Raw genomic sequence first — 20,285 nt, 5'->3', positions numbered from 1 at the left:
TTCATAAATCACCCAAGCAAACCTCAAGAAATTGACGTTCTGCTTCCTTTAATACATGAGTTTCAGAAAGATTAGGCCCGTTGCCATAGTGATTCATAATTTAATACTTAACTTAATTTGATAACCTTAATTTAAACTTAATTCGATATGTTACGTACAACAAGAGGCAGAAACCCATAAAAAGTGCAATCTTAAAGTTTCATTATAACATTTCTTTAAGGGGATCCACTATCTATGTGTCTCCATGGAGATTTTATTACTTTGCTGTAATGCTCCACTGTATGGCATTAAAACTAAACTATCTTACATTTATTCAGTTACTTGTAATAACTTGAAAAATATGCATTATTGCTATAAATAGAGATGATTACGTTTAATGTTACACTTTGGAACATTTCAGTTTTGTACCAAAGCATTCAAATACACATTGTTAGCTGCAGTTGACTTGGTAAGCTAGTTTTCAGAATGTCTTTTCTTGAAGTCCTTATTTGACATTCCCCATAAACTCCACAACAGACGTCTTATTTCTGCAGAGAAATGTCTGTTCAGCTGAGACATAAACAAAGAGAGAGAAAGCAGCTGAAGAAAAGGGGCGTGGCTTGGGTCACACTTAGAGCTTTGTGTCAGCAGACGACTACTGTCCTTAACCCCCTCAAATATTATCTCCTCAAACAACTCACCACTGCACAGACACTACTTTGATTCACTTATTTATTTATTTTTTTATTTTTTTATTTTGATGTCACCAGGCCAAGTTACAGGTCAGGTTTGCGAAAATTAAAGAGGGTGTATTATGCAAAATCACATTGTTTTTAGCTTTCTACCATGTTATAACATTGTCCCCTCATCTTATCTCATTTTATATGTTATCCATGCATGTTTGAATAATTTAGTGATCTCTCCTGGGCCCTGTTTGTACCCTCTTTACAGTTAGGTGTAATATTTGTTCAATGCTCCGCCCATCCAGGTTCTCAGATGACAATTCTCCATAAATATACAAAAGCATGATACAAAACGTCACAAACCAGATGTGCAGTAGTTTCATTAATGCCAGTTGTAATGCGATAGTGCTGTAAAGGGGGAGAGACTGTTGACTCAGAGCATCAAAAAGTGAAAGTGAAACTTATAAACATGTCGAATTATTTCACTTATTTCACTTTCCAACTCTAATTATTGATGACATATTCGATAATCAAATTTAGCAGAACTTCAAAAAACAGCACAATTTATGGCCCTCCATGTTCACACTCAGCAGATTTCCATAGCTCTGAAGCCGGTCTGGCAGATACAGGCAGGTCTTTGTCTGGGCCCTGCTCCCTGTTACCATGACGACGCACACTGACAGACTTTTATTCTCACATTATTATCACTGAGGGTGTCTGAGCTGGGCTGCTGACACATGGGCTATGTGCAACTAATTCATGTGTGCACCAAAACTGTGCGAGGGACTATTTTTCTTGCGACAATGACCTTGTAAAGGAGACATATGGTGTAAAATCAACCTTTAGTTTTTAACCATGCACGTTATAACAGTTTTCCCTCACCAGCTCCCCCAAAGTGCATTGCATTTCGATTGATGCATGCATGAATTGAATTTGAGGCTTGAATGCTCCAAAAAAAAAAGGTGATTATTCAAACAATTCAGACTCTGGGCCCTACAGTAGCTACGGAAAATATTCAGACCCCCTTAAATATTTCACTCTTTGTTATATTGCAGCCATTTGCTAAAATCATTCAAGTTGTTTTTTTTTGTTTTGTTCCCCCCCCCCCCCCCCCCCCCCCCCCCCCCATTAATGTACACACAGCACTCCATATTGACATAGAAACACAAAATTGTTGACATTTTTGCAGATTTATTAAAAAAGAAAAATTGAAATATCACACAACACAAAACATTTGCGTAGCCATATATCATCAAAAAAATAAGCTAGAGAAAACCTGCTTCTGTTATGGTTTTGAACAGGAAGTAAGTGGACCTGTTTCTGTTATTAAGCCAGTTTCGATCAATATTTTGTTGTACCATGTAAAATTCTCTTTGTATGTTACTAAATTAAAAAAGGTTATAGGTTAAGTCTTCCTTAATGAGTAGGTGTAAGCACTTATACGAGCTCAGGTAGTATGAAGGATTAATACATTTTGATGCAACTCTATCTACCAGTTAGTATAAGTAAATGGAGAATGTAAGATGTAAACTACACAAATTAGCTTCACTCAAAAGTATTCTGACCTCGTGACTGTGCGTTAGATGCAGTCCAAAAGCCCAGCGGTTGATGAGTTGATACATGGCTCTTCTGTTTACCTGCTTGTTTACAAGAAAGGCGGATTTTACAGATTATGTTTGATTTAAGACGGTTTTAATAGCAGTTTTTGGACACTCATTCTTCATTTAGAGGTACTTCTTTACCACACTTGCCACTTGTACACTGACAGAAGTGTGGCGGTCAATCTGTGCCATCTGTATCAGCCCCTTCAACCACTAATCACTCACACACCAGATTCCTATATACATGGTGGGTGAAGTATGTACTGGACGTGCTGGAATCAAACAGTTGACCTTTGCGTTGGTGGGCGACCGCTGAAACCGCTCCACCACATCTGCCGCTCGGATAAACTAATTGTCTTTTTTGTTCGTGTCCTCTTTAGTGCCACTCTAGACTCCAATCTGACTGCCGTTGCTGTCTTGCGCCGTCCCATAACGCATGTCAGCTGAGCATTACAGTGAATGATAACTTTATGAATATCCATGAGGCCGCTGAATAATGACATCACATTCTGGTCTAATTGTGCGCAGTGGAGAGTCTTTGTTGGGGCACATTCTTGGGTAATCAGCGCTTGGCTTTGATTTGCTGCTGGCACAGACCTTTATGTCCGTGTCTTTTGTGGTGGTGGCACAGCGGCCCCTTCACCGCTCCAGTAATTAGACAGTACCATTCATTCAGAGACAATGAGTGGGACGGACGGTACAACCAGGCCTTGCTTCTCAACAGGAGTCCAAGTGATCTTTACCCAAATGCTCCCGGGCTGCTCCTCTGGGAACAGCACCAAGCAAACAAATATGAATATAAAGAGTATATTATGTAAGCTATGATCAGTGTTGGGAAGAACTTGAACTGAAGTATAGTGAAAACAGCTTTAAAATCAATCAGAATACTGTGTTCTGAAGACTTAAAATACTTTCACTTTGAGTTGCAGTATATTACAGTGTACAGATGCGTTATAGGATTAAAACGGCCCAGTGTTTGTTTCACCTTTGGAAAATATTCATCACTGATTAGAGAGGTAAAACACACATCAACACAAGAATGATGTTTGCTTTATGTACAGTACGTATTCAAATGTATGGTTGTCAAAAGTTAAAAAAACAGATACTAATAGTTATTCAAACTAGATACCCATTTGCGCAGGTATCAGTGCAGAAAGTCACATTCATACGACAGAAATGAACCTTTCCTGAATAACTTTAGACTGATTTTGAGCTGTATCAGAACAAGTATAAGACCTGTGGAACCTACATGGACGACTGAGGGATTACACAGATATAAAATCACATGAGAATATAAAAAATGCTATGATTTAATGTTGAAAATCATATTCTATTGTCTAAATAAAGAGTGTTTTTTTAATTGTCATTGTCATATCGGAATCAGTGTTCAGTACTGAGTCTATTCCTTAAATCTTGAAATCAAGCTTGAGATTTTAGTGGCAACACAACTGTATTTTGACTATCACCAAATGAAGGAGTAACTGTACCAGAATACAATTACTCAAAATTTGCACGCTGAATACATATTTTGAGGACATGTAACATTGTCTCTCCAGATCAAACTTTGCTCCCGATCACGCTCAGTAACATTGAAGGATGGGTCAAATGCAGAGGTCAAATTTCCTTGAGCCTTACCTTATCACTCTGTGTAGCTTATTTGTACAACAATTGGAATCTTAAAGGTGCTGTAATTGATTTTTTACCATCATAAAGACTTCATAACTTAGCAAAAATAGAAATGAGTACAACACACAAATAAAATAAAAGATTCTTAATGGGCTATATTACTGGGAATATATTAGGAGTTGCAATATGGACAATTTGCTGAATGTCTCTCCCCACTCTTCATCCCTTTTATACCTCTCCATCCAATAGTTTCAGAGAGAGGAAAGATTTGCACAGTTTCTATAGAAAATTACAATTCAAGACAGTCTTTTAAAGGGTCAAAAGTCCCCAACATGTTACCTCTAAGGAAGCTGAAAAAACTTACAGGCATGACACTTTTAATTAATTTTTGGATGTAAAGTATAGCGTATTTCCTCCCAAAACAAACTATGTTCATGATTGTGAGCAGCAGTAGACTTGTTTGTTTCGGTCCTGTTATCCCCGGTGTCACTCCGAGCCCCACACTCTGGCCTGAGGTGCTCTGTAATGGTGTACTGTTTGTAGAGGCTGATCTGATTCTCTGCAGAGCCTCCAGTCGTCTGCTGAAGTCTCTTTGCTACATCTTTATCCTCTGCAGTACAACTCTTGTCTACATGGAATTGAAAATGCCACTCTAACTTTGACTTTCTTTCTAATCTTCGTCAAATTCTTTATCTTGACTTTTGGCTGTTGCACTCTTATTCTTGTGTTGTTTTTGTACTTTGTCTTGCAGTGAAATGTGCCCATTTTGGGACAAATACAGGTTTCTCTTATCATTTTCTCACAGGTAGTTTTGCACTATTGGTTCCTCAGCCAAGCTCATGCACCAAATGTCTGAACTGTTTCCTCTCCTACAGGCTCCCAGGGCAGAGGGCAGGGGGTCTGACCTGTGCACACTGCTCTTCACCTTTGACCTGTAGGGACACACACACACACCCTTGGACTTCAGTGGCCTCCCTTAAACTCCCTGTACGCCTCAGTTCCAGGGGGAGCGTTTCTTTTCTTTTTACCATGGTACTCTGATCAACACAGCTTCTTTTTTTTTTTTTTTTTTTTTATCGGGCCAATGCTTTGTTGAACACTTCAGTGAGCTTTTGCCCTTCAACAGGCGCTTTGTGTCTTCCCTGAGCTCCCCTTTGTGCATCTGTGTTACTGTGGGACAGGTGTACCGCCCCAGTCGCTCACCTCCACTGCAGCACTGCACTGATATTACTGTATATTATATCTGCCCCACCCTCTGCAGCACTGATAGCAAACCAAAACTGAAGCGAAAGTGAAAAGCAGTTAGCATCTATAGCACAATTATCAATGAATGAATGCAGCTTTGTTTCCTCGGTTTTCCCACAGTGCTGGTTCGTGTTTTGCTGGGGGCACATACCTGATTGTATTTCTGTTTTAGTATTGGGTGAACTATGGGGAGGAGGGTCTGATTGTTGAGTGAGTGTGTTGGTGGGCTTTCAATCCCATGCAGCCGGTGACCTAAATGTGGCCGCCATCCCCAGATCAGGCGGAGGACGGGGGGGACAATAGAGCTGTTATTGTGTGGGAACGGCTGCTCCCATCAGACACTGCACATTATAGAGAGAGAGAGAGCTGTGAACAGGATGTCCCACCAGAGGACCACCGCACCCACCCAACTCATGCTTGGGAAGTTTGATTGTGTTAAATGTCTAACCTAGAAGCTTTAAATGAACTGAGCAGATATTTTATTGTCTTAGCCTAATATTGTCCACAGCAATAATGAAGATGTGCGTCATTATGTTTTTTTTATTGCTCATTTAGATATAAAGTTGTTGTAAACCATATTATTGCTCAAAAACAATATAGATATTAGAAATGGGTCCATTGTTTTCCTGTTCAAAACTGCAGAACTGATCCTTTGCTGCTAGTCCTGGAGTTGAATTGCAAATAAGTAAAGTGCAGTGGGTGGGGATAGGGGGTAGGTGCAAACAGAACATTTCAGACACTCAATTTTGCATATTCAAACCTTAAAAATGACTAGACGATAATATGTTTGGATGGATGTGAGGGTCCTCTGAAGCAGCTTTCAGCACAGAGCCCCCACCGAGCTTGAATCGGCCCTGAGAAAATAAGAGAAAATAACTGACTGACTGTACGTCCTTATCATGCTGCTCTACAAAGTTCATTCTTGTCTGGCACACTCATTTTCAGACTTGTTGACTCAAAGATGAAAAATGTAAATATGTCATTACTGTAACTGTAGGTAATAGTTCTGTCTTGTAGTTTGACAATGTAATCTCTTTCTTTTGTTGAACATTCCCTGACAAAAATAACACTTGGATTTTGTTCTGTCATAAACAGTAAATTACATCTAGAGTTATTTGCCCCCTTTTGTATGGTATGGAGAACATCTTGAACATGTTGTCTGTTCTGGCACAGTGTTGTGATGACACTGTAGTATAGTCTTAAGTGTAACTCTCCCTCTGTAGTGTGCTGCTGTCTGTCAGAACAAGTGCACGTTTAAGGGCCTCTTTATAAACAACACCTATGGAATCTGAGCAACTCATTACTGCCTCAGCCCACAGCTAAACTACTTTTACTTCAGCTGTCAATCAACACTGCTGTCTTTAGGGAACAAATATTTCCATTGATGAAATAGGTGCAAAGCTGGACAAGTTGACTGTTGTAAGTTTGAAATGTCAGACTTTATTTTCAGTTTGAGAGTTGCAACAGTGTTAGTTCTGACACTTGTAATTTAATTTTAATCAAAGAATTTGTCTAATTTTCAGACCCATTTTAGTCCCATATTAATTTTTATTTTAAGTCATGCCAAATTAATCGACTAAAACTATAGTTAATGTTGTCAACCAATTTGAAATATATTTATTAAAATTCTAATTATGATGGTGATATTTTGACGTCTGTTAGCGCCACCCTCAGGGAGTGCCGGGTCAGCCAAGTTCAAAGCGTGGCCCACGAGGGTCGTTTGATGCCGCTTGCGGCTTTAATTTCACTATTGTGTCCGTAAATCAAGATGTGAACGGTAATAACAGACAAATCGGGCACCTTCTTTCCCTGAGGTTACTCTCGCTAGCACAGATGGCTCCAGCCTTTTTCCTCCAGTGAGCTACTTTTACAAAACGACATTGCCAGAGAGCTACTAATTTTAGCAGGAGCAAGAAACTGAGTAAATATTAGTGACATGGTAAACTTTAAATGGATAATGGTTTATGTTTTATAGGCATCTAACTGTACCCCATCTGTTAGTCCACAAAGTTAGGCATCGAATTGATACATTTACAGTGGTAATTAATCCAATTTTTGTTATTCAGTACAATACATATAATTCAGAAATCCTTTGGCGAGCTACTTGGAAGGAGTTGGAGAGCTACTGGTAGTTGTTGGAGACCCCTGCTCTAGCGTTTGCAATAGGGTTGGTTGACAGTGTTGCTAAGTGCCCACTCCCTCCTAGCTGTGTGGGTGGGAAGGGGCATTACCTGCAACAGCTTCACTTCAGATTGGTTCTTTGGCTGCTATGATACTCAGTCAGCGTTCCAAATATGAAACTTTGCCCTAAATTCGCCCCTATTCACCTTATTCCAGAGGTTGTCGTGGACGCCGCCCCTGGTATTATTTTGCATGGGGCTAGTGATTTTGACAGAAAAAAAGTTCTATACAGACTACAGAGCCCTTTTAAAGCTTCACGCAGAATTGATGAGGTGTTGGCTTGTTGGTCACATGAACATAGGACATTTTACACAAATCAACACTACTTTATATCATATTTTTGAGGCGAAACCTTTTCCAAATTTGCCATTGAAAAGAATGGAATTCCCTCTTAACCCGGAACTGGAGCATTTAGGGGCAAAAGTGGGCGGGGCTAAATAAGGTAGATAACTACTTCATTTGTCTGTCTATGGTCTCAAAGCTAACAGTCACTTTAGTAAAACCAGAAAACACAAAATAAACAACCTATTAAAATACAAATAAATTAAAATAAGGACCCAGTTCTTTTCATATGTAGAATACTTCAGTTTATGGTGTTTTTCTAAATGCACAAGTGTCCTCCAGTGAAGTATTAATTTTATTTATGTAGTTTTTTTGCCAGAGGCATCCACCCACAGCTCTCAATCCACTGCCTGATCTTTAAATATTTATTCATTTTAGCGTGACTTGCAAAAAAACACATAGAGATCAAACTGAACAGTAAGTAGTGACACTAACTGTGTGGTTGCCAGGTGCTACTATGCACAAAGCCTATTACTTACTTACTACAGTATTCATGAGCTGCTGAAATAATGTACGACTTTAGTTACTGTTTAGTTGATCTATATTTTCAGTTTCATTGGAGGAAACATCAAATATTCATGTAGTAGAGCCACAACAGAGTGCTCTGTCTGTGAGGGGCAGTGCCACAGAGAGCAGCTGATGGGACGTCCTCCTGAATATGGATGAACAAGACAGAAAATCTCTCTGTGTTCTCCTCACACTCTCGCACACACACACACACACGCACACACACACCCCCACACACACACACACACACACACACACACACCCACACACATATATTTCCATACTTTGTGGGGACATTATATTTGTTTCCTCAAGACTGTTCCTAACCTTGAACTAACTGCCTAATCTTAAAGATGCACTGTGCAACTTTTCTACTACCTGTGTATGTCCATGGAAATGTTATGGCTTTACCTGGAATGCTCCATGGTATGGCATTAAATTTATCTATAGCATTTATTCAACTAAATGTGCTTTATTGCAAAACATACCATGAAAACCATGCATTCTTATGTGATTTGGAACACAGTAACTTGACCTGGTGGCATTAGTTGCTTGTCTCAATGGAGAGAGACAAGTTTAATAGTATACTATGGAACATTGCAGGCAAAGCAGAAACATTTCTATAGAAACAAGCACATATGAGACCCTCCAACAAAAATTAAATAGTACATCTTTAACCTAAACTCTAACTTTAACTTTAATGAATATCTCATCTTTAAACCATGTCAGTGATTTCATATCAAAAGGTTTATCTCATGGGGACCTGATTTTTGCCTCCATATGTAACGCACGTCTCTATTATGTAAGTGTGTGTAGGCTTTTACAGATTTAAGTCCCCAGTGTTACGGATACACACTCTCACTCACAGACAACGCCTCAGTGTTTCTGTATGTGACACATTCCACTCTGCCAATGGAAATATGATGAGAAAATGTCATATGTAATAGAAGTTTACTGAAGACGAGGTTCTCAAGCTACGGTTCAAAGTCCAGTCATGAGGTTTTGGGTTGTAGTTTCTGACACTTTTTAAGGTTATAATATGAGGAATTCTCTTGTACTATTTACTCTGTTCCTTGTCATAAACCTGAACAGAAACTTGATCAAATTGCAGTAATAGTATCCAGTGTGTTTGATAGAGCGCAGGTGTTTGATGTTACAGTCATGAGAACTTCTCTTAGCAGGTGTTAAATGTGTGGGGAGAGTCACATGCACCTGCTGCTATTGTCATAGGGAGGCTTCTGTCCAAAACTTTAGATTACACTGAAACTACTGTTGAATTAGACCAATGCATTCACTTCTGTATAGCTTTGTCGCCCTCTTGGGGACAACAGCTTGTAGTGCAATTAACTACTAAAAGAACTACAATAAAACACTATTTCACTCTTAATTATGGTGAATGTGTCAGTTTGTTGCTCAAAAAAAATTTTAAACCAAAAAGACACAACAATAACAAAACTATAAATGAGATTGCAATAAAAGTACAAATGGAGAAGTAAAGAAGTTTTAGCTAACAATAGACTTTAAATAGAATAGAAATCACAATCATACATGAGTTTTGACCTTTTTTCTCATGAATCACATTGCATTTATATCAACTAACTGTACATAATGGTTTTACAAAAGTTACATCAAGGCATAATAATGTACCTACTGTATTTCACAGTTCATAGGACTATTTTTTTTTAATCACAAGCAGAGGTGAGAGTAGCCAAAAATTGTACTTAAGTAAGAGTAGCGTTACTGCAAAATATTATTATTCAAGTAGAAGTACAAAGTAGTGGTCCAAGAATAACTAAGTGTGAGTAAAAACTATTAAGGAAAAGTACTACTCAAGTAAGAGTAACTTAAAGAGTAACTGTCAGTATGAAACATCTGATTTATAAATTGAGGTCAGTGTAATTCTAAGGACAAAACGTGAAATAATGCGCAGAATCTGGTATTTTCAAAGGATAGACAAAAAATACAAAACACATATATTCAAATCAGTTCATTTAATCAATATAAAGCTTTTGTCACTTTTAGAGTGAAAAGAGTTACCAAAACTATTTACTCAAGAGTACTGTTACTTCAGTAAAAAAAAAAAAATATTGCTAAAGTAGGAGTAAAAGTATGCTGTTAGAATAGTAAAAGCCTGTCAACTGGACAAAAAGTTGTAGGAGTGAAGACGTTTCGCTGCTCATCCAAGCCGCTTCTTTAGTTCTGGTCAGATTGCTGGTGGACACTGCCTTATATCTGTCTGAAGGGAGGGGGTGACAACACTGAAACTGTAAACAGCTATTGTCTCCAGTTTCAGTCTTCAACCTTTAATAGTCCTACGGGCTCACCATATTGTTCTCCTTGTTCCTTCTGTTTGTTTTGGGTCTGAGGATGAAGTTATAGATGGGGGATGGATTATGTCTTAGCCCCCCATTCCTGTTTAAGGAAGGATTGGCTTTCCTAACAAAAAGAAAGCTCATCAAACCATTTCTTTTCTCTGGCTAAGATCTGAACCTTACTATCTTCAAACGAGTAGTTAGTGGCTGCTAGAAAAGTACTCTGAAAAGTACCATTTATTTAAAAAGTTACTCAAGTAAATGTAACTGAGAAAATGAGTACTACCTATGGCTTACCACAAATTTAGTCCACAATCCTACATGATTTTCATATAAAGTTCCACATTAGCACCATCATCAGTAGTACATAAACACTGGTCGTCCGTGCCTCTGCGGAGTTTCCCTGTTTTGTAACAAAAGCCTCATTGATAACATTCAGTGTTATCGGAGCTCTACATGGCTGCTCCGTGTAACACATACAGTCAAACCACCTGTCATAGTAGTCCACATCGTCCTGGGACAGTCCTCCTCTCACCACCAGGGGCCCCCCTCTCCTCAGCCTGTCTATGTGGTACCTCCGATGGTCCAGATGGAGGTACAGGTCACTGTCCCACTGCTTCCTGATGCAGCGGCCCCGGCTCTGGCACAGGGCCTCACTGCACAGCTGCGTCGCCATGGAGACGTTTAGGATGTAGCGGTTCATCACCTGCTCCAAGTGACGGCGAGCGTCAAAACAAGAGTCCTGTGGAGAGAGAGCTGAGGAGTCACACTGGAGGAACAGCTCAGACTCAGCAGTTCATTCAGTTACATTTTCAGTTTGGCTTCTACAGGTGAGTCGTCTACCTGACCTGAAATGTCCTATCCACCATTTTTGAGTGAATCAGACACACGCAAAAGCACATAAAACAGCTGTGACTGCAGTTGAGTGTTTACCTCATTGTCAGTGATGTTCATGTCTCCCCAGGACACGACTCCAGCTGCCCCCAGAGCAGCCACTTCTCCGATCGTGTTTACGAGGTCAAACTGAAACACGTATGACATCAGGTAAGTACATTTGCATATCCTCAACATTCATTTAGCAACATAAAAAAAATTGAGAGTGTTGCCATGACTCAAAAAAGATTATAAAGCATTGAACCACTTTCTATGGTCCTCACCTCAGACATGTACTGGTCCACACTGTCCTTGTACACGGGCCGTATGTAGGCGTAAACAGGTATGGAGTACGTTCTGTTTGGGAGCGCAGACACCCTCATAGCCTCCTTTATCCTATGCCTCACAAACATTCGTGCTTGCATTGAATCCCTCAGCACCTCCTCCAGATAAATGGATGGAAACAGTGCTGTAGATGTGTTCCACAGCCACAAGAGCTCATTGTTTCTCACTTGTTCAATCTCTGGACACTCCCCTGTATAACCCACCATATCCTGATTGTAATCGTAGTTATAACAATCCGGATAAAGATAGTAACCCCATAGTCTTTTGGGTCTCAACTTCTTTCCTACATTTATCGATCTGAGGAAGTATCGTTTTGCCGCTCGTTCGAACACTATCTTGGCGCGATCTTCCGCTTCATCGTCAGTTAGAGAAGCATTTTTCTTCTTAACAGTTTCAATGGAAATCTCTCTGTAGATATTCTTGCTTCCCCAGTTTCGAATCCACTGCGGCCTCCACTCCTCGAAATCTAAAATTGCTAGTCCGGGTTTGTCGATCGGGATGTAGTATTCAATATCATCTTCTGCACGATTATGGTGGTCTTTCAAATCGACCAACTGGGGTAAGCCGTAGTCGTATATCTCACCGGTGTCTTCGTCGATATAAGGGAAAATGCCAAATCGGTCAGTGTAGAATATGGAGATGGGTTGGTTGGTGGTGGATTTCAAAGTGCTGCTGATGAGGTGGAAGTAGGACAGGTCCAGAGGCATCCCGAATCGGACTTCACACAGTTCGGATGGGGCGTTCCACATGAAGAGAAAGGGATGGCCGGGGTCTAAGGGAGGGGTAGTTCTGGGTAAGGCTTGGGTACAGTATAGTAAGAATGAGATTGTAAAGATGGAGGTGGTATGTTTGGGATTCTTCATGACGTAATATGGGTTGGATCTAGGGAGGATGAACAAAAAGAGTTTGGTTAGTTATCAAGATATAAAGAAAAAAAAAACATTTCCAGCTGACTTAGCCCTACTTCACTCTATCCCTATTTGAAAACCGGTTACTAAACAGTTTTAAATGTCACTGATTGGTCCGAGTGCTGACAAAATCCATGATTATCACAGTTTCCATGAATATTGGTTTGCTTTTTGGCAGTTTCCATGGATACAGTATCAGATTCTACACATTGGCAGAACTTAAAGAAACCACTGTGTAACTTTTCTGATGGAGAGTACGCCATCTCCTTATATCGTTAGAAAAGGTTATTGCGGAAGGAGGGGGCGATGCACGCTACAGGATAGACGTACTTTTCTTTTCGCCTGCTCACTGGGCTTGTGTAAACTATTTCTGAGACAGCAATTTGCCGTATTATTTGCCATAGGAGAAGTTAATAACTCCAACATGTCCCTGGAAAACTTTTTTGTAAATCCTCCATCGACTAAAAAGAAAGGAGCGAAAACGGGAGGACGCAAGGCTAATGCTAGCGCTAGCATTGCTTACGCTAGCCAAGATGACGCCGACACAACCGCTGAGAATGATACCGATAGGGAGGCTGGACAGGTGGCTACTGGGTGCGAGGTGGAAAGTGTCGAGACTTTAAGAGAAGATGTGATAGTGGAACGAGTGACCAAGAACATTGAAGAAATGCTTGACAAAAAACTCGCAACTATACTCAAGCCAGTTAACGAACTTTCCGGCAAATTTGACGCAATTGCCCAAAGACTGGATGATGTGGAAAAGCGCGTGTCCGACCTGGAGGACGCATCCGCGGCCACTGCACCGAGGCTGGATGTCATGGAGAAATCTCTTAAACGAGCACTGGAACGACTTGACAGCTATGAGAATCAAAGTCGTCGTCAAAATATAAGGATTACCGGACTTAAAGAAGGAACTGAGGGCAGGGACCCAGTGACTTTTTTTTCGCAAGAGAAACGGATCAAAATCGAGAGAGCGCACCGCACAGGACCGCCGGCTGGTCGGGGCAGAGACGGACCAAGAGCTGTTCTGGTGAGACTGCACAACTACACTGATAAAGGAAGGATCCTTTACGCTGCGATGAGGAAGGGACGAGTGGAAGTGGATGAGAGGCAGATCTCCTTTTATCAGGATTTCTCTGCTAAAGTGGTTAAAAAGAGGCAAGAATCAGCACCTGCACCATTACGGCTGCGGGAGGCAGGTATCAAGTACGCGTTTCTCTACCCAGCTGTGATCAAGATCTTTCATCAGAACGGCAAGACTACCACTCTCTCCAGCATGGAAGAGCTCAACAACTTCATAAAGACACTTCCCCAGTGACTTATGATTCACCGTTCATATGAGGTAAGAGTGTTGACACTGTTTAAAATGGTGTGGTATTTCCAACTGGTTATATTGTCCTAAACAAGTAAGTGTGATGCTCACTGTTATTTTAAGTCACATGTTTATTTTGGCACTTTCATGGCATACTTAAATGCGGTCCAGGGAGCAGTGCGTGAGCCGTTACTTGTTCTCTTTATTTCAGATTCGCTACCCCCGCTATACTCTAGATATAGGGTATGAAGATATTATATTTTTACTTTTTTGTATTTTATTTTGCAGGCTGTGTCCTCTTGGACACGAGCCTACACGGGTTAAATCCAAGCCTTGTGTTCTGTTTTTGCTTGGATTATTTTAAGTTTTGCTCGCTAGCACAGAGAGGTTTCTTGAGACATATTTTAGATTCAGCTTTGTTGTTCCAGATGCAGCACAAATATACTAAACAAAATGTAGATGAATATTAGGATACGTACTTGGAATATTAAAGGTTCAAATAATCCAGTGAAAAGGAAAGCCATCCTAAATAGTTTAAAGAAAGATGGAATACAAATAGCCTTACTGCAAGAGACTCATCTCACAGATGAGGAACGCAAAAAATATTTAAGGGGGTAGGTCAAGTCTATTTTTCACCCTATTCAACAAATAAAAGGGGGGGTGATAATATTAATAAACAAAAAGTTGCCATTTACAGTTACAGACACATTTAAGGATACAGAGGGTAGGATAATTTTAATCAAGGGTATTTTATATGGAGAAGTTATTTTATTGGGCAACATCTATAGCCCTAACGTACATGATGAAGACTTCTACACCCTGCTTCTCAACCAACTTGCAGAGATGGACTCTTCAAATATACTGATAGGAGGTGACTTTAACAGCTCTTTATGCCCCATAATGGACAGATGCCCCCCACTAAACACCCAATCAAAACAAGCAAGGGCAGTAAGGAATATTTTAGACGAATTTGAATTAGTGGATGTCTGGAGGCATTTTAATCCCTCAGTGAAGAGCTTTACATTTCATTCTCTGCCTCATTCGTCAATGACACGCATTGACTACATATTTGTGCCAAGACACTTGACACACCTGGTTCAAGAATCAGATATAGGTATCATTGGACTTTCCGATCATGCCCCTGTAAGCCTTGTGATGCAACCACCAAGGCAGCTAAAACGTACAATCTCCTGGAGGATGAACAATTTACTTTTTTTAGATGATGGCTTTAATAAACTTATGGAAGAGCAGACTGACCTTTATTTAAGTGTTAATGATAATGATGATGCTGACCCAAGGGTTGTATGGGATGCCTACAAAGCTTATATGCGGGGCATAATAATATCATATTCAAGTCATAAGAAGAAGGAACGATTAATAGAACAAACTAAACTTGAAAATAAAATTAGAAAATTGGAGGAGGAATACTTGGCATCTAAGTCAATTGACATTTTGGCAGAACTTAGAGCAATATTAAGTGATATGATCACAAAGAAAGCTGAGAGAGATATTTTCTATGCAAAACAAAGATTTTTTGAATTTGGGAACAAACCAAATAAACTATTGGCCAAACTGGCAAGGGGCTCCCCTCGCAGTATTTTCATATCCGCAGTGTGTGATGATAGTGGTGTTCGACAAGTGGATAATAAACACATCAATGACTGTTTTAAACAGTTTTACGAAAACCTATATCGCTCTGAGGTTAACTATGAGGAACTGGACAGAGGTAGCTTCCTAGACAAGTTGAATATGCCTCATATATCTGTAGATCAAGCCAAAGGTCTAGAAGGGCAAATGTGCTGGAGCTGATGGATATCCTGCTGAATTTTATAAAGTTTTAAAAGGGAAAATTTCTAAATTATTGCAAAGAGTTTTCAACAAATCCTTTGAATATTTGAAATTACCAGAGACAATGTATCTTGCCACTATAAATGTTATACCAAAAAAAGACAGACCCAGAATTGTGCTCCTTATACCGGCCAATAAGTTTACTTGGTGTGGACATGAAGATTCTGTCAAAGATACTGGCTAACAGATTGGAAAAGGTTGTGCCAGATATAATTAATATGGACCAAACTGGCTTTATGAAGGACCGTCTGTCCTCAAATAATACAAGACGTTTAATTAATATTATACAATATCTCAACCAGTGTCAAATACCAGGGGCTATTGTCTTGATGGATGCTGAAAAGGCCTTTGATCGCATTGAGTTGGAATATATGCTTAAAGTGCTTAAAAGATTTGGGTTCCAAAATAAATTTATAAATTGGATAAAACTTTTATATAAAGAGTCCAAGGCCTCTGTCTTGACAAATGGTCTTCTGTCTACACCATTTAGATTGGAGAGGGGGACGGCTCAAGGAAGTCCCCTGTCGCCCCTTCTGTTTTCCTTGGCCATAGAGCCTTTGGCAATAGCAATCAGACAGAATGAAAATATAAAAGGAACAATAATTGGTTCAAAAGAGTATAAAATATTGCTATATGCTGACGACCTTCTTCTGACTCTGACAAAACTTGAAACCTCAATTCCTACTCTTATTGACTGCATAAAAGAATTTGGCCAGATATCTGGATATAAGGTAAATTTTGAGAAATCAGAAATAATGCCTTTAGTCAGGTGTGATCACTCTGAACCAGCTTTTGTTAAACCATTTCGATGGGCCCCTACAAGCTTGAAATATTTGGGTATTCATATTACACCCAAAACTAGTCAACTGTATTCAGAGAATATCAATACTTTAATTATCCACATTAAAGAAAAGTTAGCTGGTTGGAAAAAGCTCCCCATCTCATTCCTTGGTAGGGTCAACCTTGTTAAAATGATAATACTCCCAAAGCTAATATATCCAGTGTCAATGCTTTTTATTTTGCTTAATCCAAAAGATGTTAGTGATATAAATAGGGCGATATCCGATTTTATTTGGGCAGGAAGAAAACCTAAGATTAAATTGGAAATTTTACAACTTCCAAAGGAGTTGGGGCGTGCCTAAGATTTAAAACTATGTACTTTCTATACATGCAAGAATCATTTCAATGTGGGCCTGTGGAAATTATGAGATGCCATGGCTTGAGATTGAGAGGACACTCTGTAAACCCTTTTGTCCCGTAAATTTGTTAGATAAAAGGGATAAGGAATTACCACTTACGATTAAGGACAACTATTTGATTAACAATGCTTTTAAAACATGGAGCCTTTTAAAGAAAATGTATGGGAATAATCTGAAATTATCTACTCTGACCACACTGGTGGACAACCCAGATTTGGTAGCAAAGGGTGCTGGTCCTGATCTCAGATCATGGCAAGAAGCTGGCATCAGGAGGATACATGATCTATGGGACAATGGAAAGTTCAAGTCATTTGAAGAAATACAAGCCAAATATAAGATCCCTGCTAAATAGTTTTATAAATATCTCCAGCTTAGGCATTTTGTAAAATCAAAATGGAAATCTCTGGAGTTCACACAGGACATTAATCTTCTTGAACAAACTATTTTGCATTGTCAAAAATGGGGGCATTTTCTCTCAAGATTTTATTCTGAGCTTCAAGGGATGAAGAAGGACAGACTTAAATGTTTACGATTATCATGGAATGTGCTGCTTAAAACAACAATTGACAATGAAACATGGGAGAAAATTCTGATATTGCCGTCTAAAATATCAATATGTAATCGACATAAAGAAATGCAATACAATATCTTACATAATGTTTACATCTCTCCATATATATATATATATATATAGCAAGTACACTCCAGGAATCTCTCCAAACTGTCCCAAATGTAACTTAGTTCCGGGGACCAGATTCCATTGTTTATGGGAGTGTAAGATTATACAGTCATTTTGGGATGTCGTGTGTAGAGAGGTTGGCTCTGTTGTGGGGCAGACCCTGTCTCCCAGTCCGTTGCTTTGTCTTTTGGGGTTTATATCTGTAGACTTGATGGCTCACAAAGATGTAATACAATTCCTCCTGATGCTGGGTAGAAAAACTATAATGTCAAAATGGGTTGGTAAGGATGCCCCCTCTGTCCAAATATGGAAAAATTTAATATCTGAGATGGTGTCTTTAGAACGGTTAAGATATTGCCTCAATGGTAAGTCCAATCTGTTCAAAAAATGGGAAAATCTTCTGGACTGTTTGAAAATTAAAAGGATAGAGGTGTAATACTAACAATAATTGCTGAACGTTGTTTTCATCTCGTCATAAATGCTGCATCTGATATGACTCACTTAATTATTATCTCTTTGCTGAAGTAATGTGCTATGCTGTGCTGTTGTTCTTTGTGTGTTGCAAAATTCAATAAAAATAATATTTAAAAAAAAAAAAAAAGGAAAAGAAAAGGTTATTGCACTGCCTATAATGTTCCACAGCATGACATTACACTTGTCTATCTCCATGGAGACAATCAGAGGGCACAGTCACTTCAAGTTACAGGTCAGGTTTGTGGAGAGGAGACCCCGCAGTAAGAATTAATGTTTTTCCAGCAATATAACCACCCGTAAATGAATTAATGCAAGATAGATAAGTTTAAAAAAATGCCATACTGCAGAACATTCCAGGTAACGCAATAATGTAACGAGAAGGCGATAAGCAAATGGTAGCCCCTCTACTAGAAAAGTTACACAGTACAGCTTTAAAGAAGACATATTTAAGTAATATTTTTGTGATAATGTGCTGGATTTGCATTTATATATAAAGAAATATTGTCTTATAAATAGACACGCATCGATGAGCCTCCTCCCTCTGCGCACATGTGGACCAGACGCCACATACAGGGTCACATATACAGGACTGAAGACACAAAGCCAACTCAGGAATAGTTGACATGTTTGAGATGGAATGAAAGAGGCTTTGGTTTCACTGTCTGCTCTTTGACACTGATAATACACTGTGGCCTCTAGTCTCCTCTTCAGTCTGAGATATAAATGTACACTATAAAGGTCAAATGTACTATAGAGAGACATTTATAAGGTAATTTTTTACATTTAGGGGATTAATGTTTCAAATATAAAAAGAAAAGTCATTGAAATAGAGTCAAATAAGAAAAAACTCTCGCAAAGATAACTAAAGCGAATTTGATTATGACAACTTGCGTTAAATTTTTTGATAGAAATGACAGAATTTAAATCTTTCTGGGCAGTTTTCCGTATATTTTTAAATGTTTTTTTATTCCCCCATGTGACAAATATGTGGTAGTTTCACAATATTTGCCTATTTACAACAGAGAACTGAAATAGGTTCATATAAACACAATACGCAAGTAGTGCCATACATGTAAATACTTAGTATACGTTTAATAATAGGCCTGATCAAATTAATATTCGTTTGCAAAAGTAAGCCAAGTCAATACAATCTACAATACAGATTTAATGTTTTTATCTTGATTTCATATAGTGTTTTGTACAACATTTTTGGAGACTAGTTTTAAGTACATCCATGTTCATACATTGACTTTTACAATCATAGTTTTGACTGCAGGTTTGTCAAACATTACGATTTGTTAATTATACATGGTCTTGTAAAACATGCCATAAACTGCACCACACCGGCCCCAGCTGACCCCAATAACATTACAATGACAGCTCCCATAACTACACACTACACAATGTTACTCCCAGTACATCCTTGCACCTTTAGTGGATAATTACAGTTTTGTTGCACTTACCTGCAAATTGTTTTAGGGTTTCTTGGTCAGAATCACTCTTCAAATGGTACACTTGTTGTTTGTAAACGCGTTGTTCCTTCTCCCTTGGGTGCCTCCAGCGTGTGTTTTTGAAGTATGAAGAAGACTTGAGTTATTGCCAGGGCACATGCATGAACTTGTCAGCGCTGGGTGTTCTTGACAGAGATGTTCAGATGGGTGCTGTTGTTGAGGACAGTCTTTTGCACACACCCTGCCTGTCTTTACAATGGTTCAAGGATCATTTTACTTTGTGGACATGTAGTTAATTTCCACTGGATTTTGCAATGACACGCCAGGAATGCAGTACTTTTGAAGGGAAATCTACTAGTTAAGTAATGCAGTAATGAGTAATTGGTTAAAAGGAAGTAGTCAAATGTTGTTAGTCACAGGAAGTTATGGGGCAGGTGCCATGTCGTTGGGTTATGGTTGGAACAATGACACACCTGTGACTACTACACTGCAATACACTTTATCGAAATATGATTCCAAAATTAGTCAAATATCCCTCCTTCAGTCCAAGAGTAAACCAGGTGAATGAGAGAGGACTGGTTATCTTTGCCTAGGTCCCTGTAAGATCTGCCATGTATGGAGTAAAAGACAAAATTGACAAAATTGCCAGTATCAACAACTTTGAAAATAGTGAGGAACGGAGTTTAGCCAAAGAAAAGAAATGGTTTGAGAGGGGAGTTA

General features: G+C 39.2%; 1 protein-coding gene across 1 annotated transcript; it reads right to left on the bottom strand.

Annotated features, from left to right (window-relative positions):
* Window positions 1-10,278: 10,278 nt before the first annotated feature.
* LOC117372343 (hyaluronidase-5-like) lies at window positions 10,279-19,718 on the bottom strand. Its single transcript, XM_033968136.2, has 4 exons — window positions 19,578-19,718; window positions 11,634-12,576; window positions 11,410-11,499; window positions 10,279-11,218 (listed from the first exon to the last, which is right to left on the bottom strand). The coding sequence occupies exons 2-4, from the start codon at window positions 12,555-12,557 to the stop codon at window positions 10,805-10,807; spliced, it is 1,428 nt and encodes a 475-aa protein (XP_033824027.1). The 5' UTR covers window positions 12,558-12,576; window positions 19,578-19,718; the 3' UTR covers window positions 10,279-10,804.
* Window positions 19,719-20,285: the final 567 nt, after the last annotated feature.

The sequence above is a fragment of the Periophthalmus magnuspinnatus genome, chromosome 6 (assembly GCF_009829125.3).
Source record: "Periophthalmus magnuspinnatus isolate fPerMag1 chromosome 6, fPerMag1.2.pri, whole genome shotgun sequence".
In the NCBI taxonomy this organism is placed as follows: domain Eukaryota; kingdom Metazoa; phylum Chordata; class Actinopteri; order Gobiiformes; family Gobiidae; genus Periophthalmus; species Periophthalmus magnuspinnatus.
Note: the sequence above shows the minus strand (reverse complement) of the source record. Positions and strands in the feature narration are given on the sequence as shown.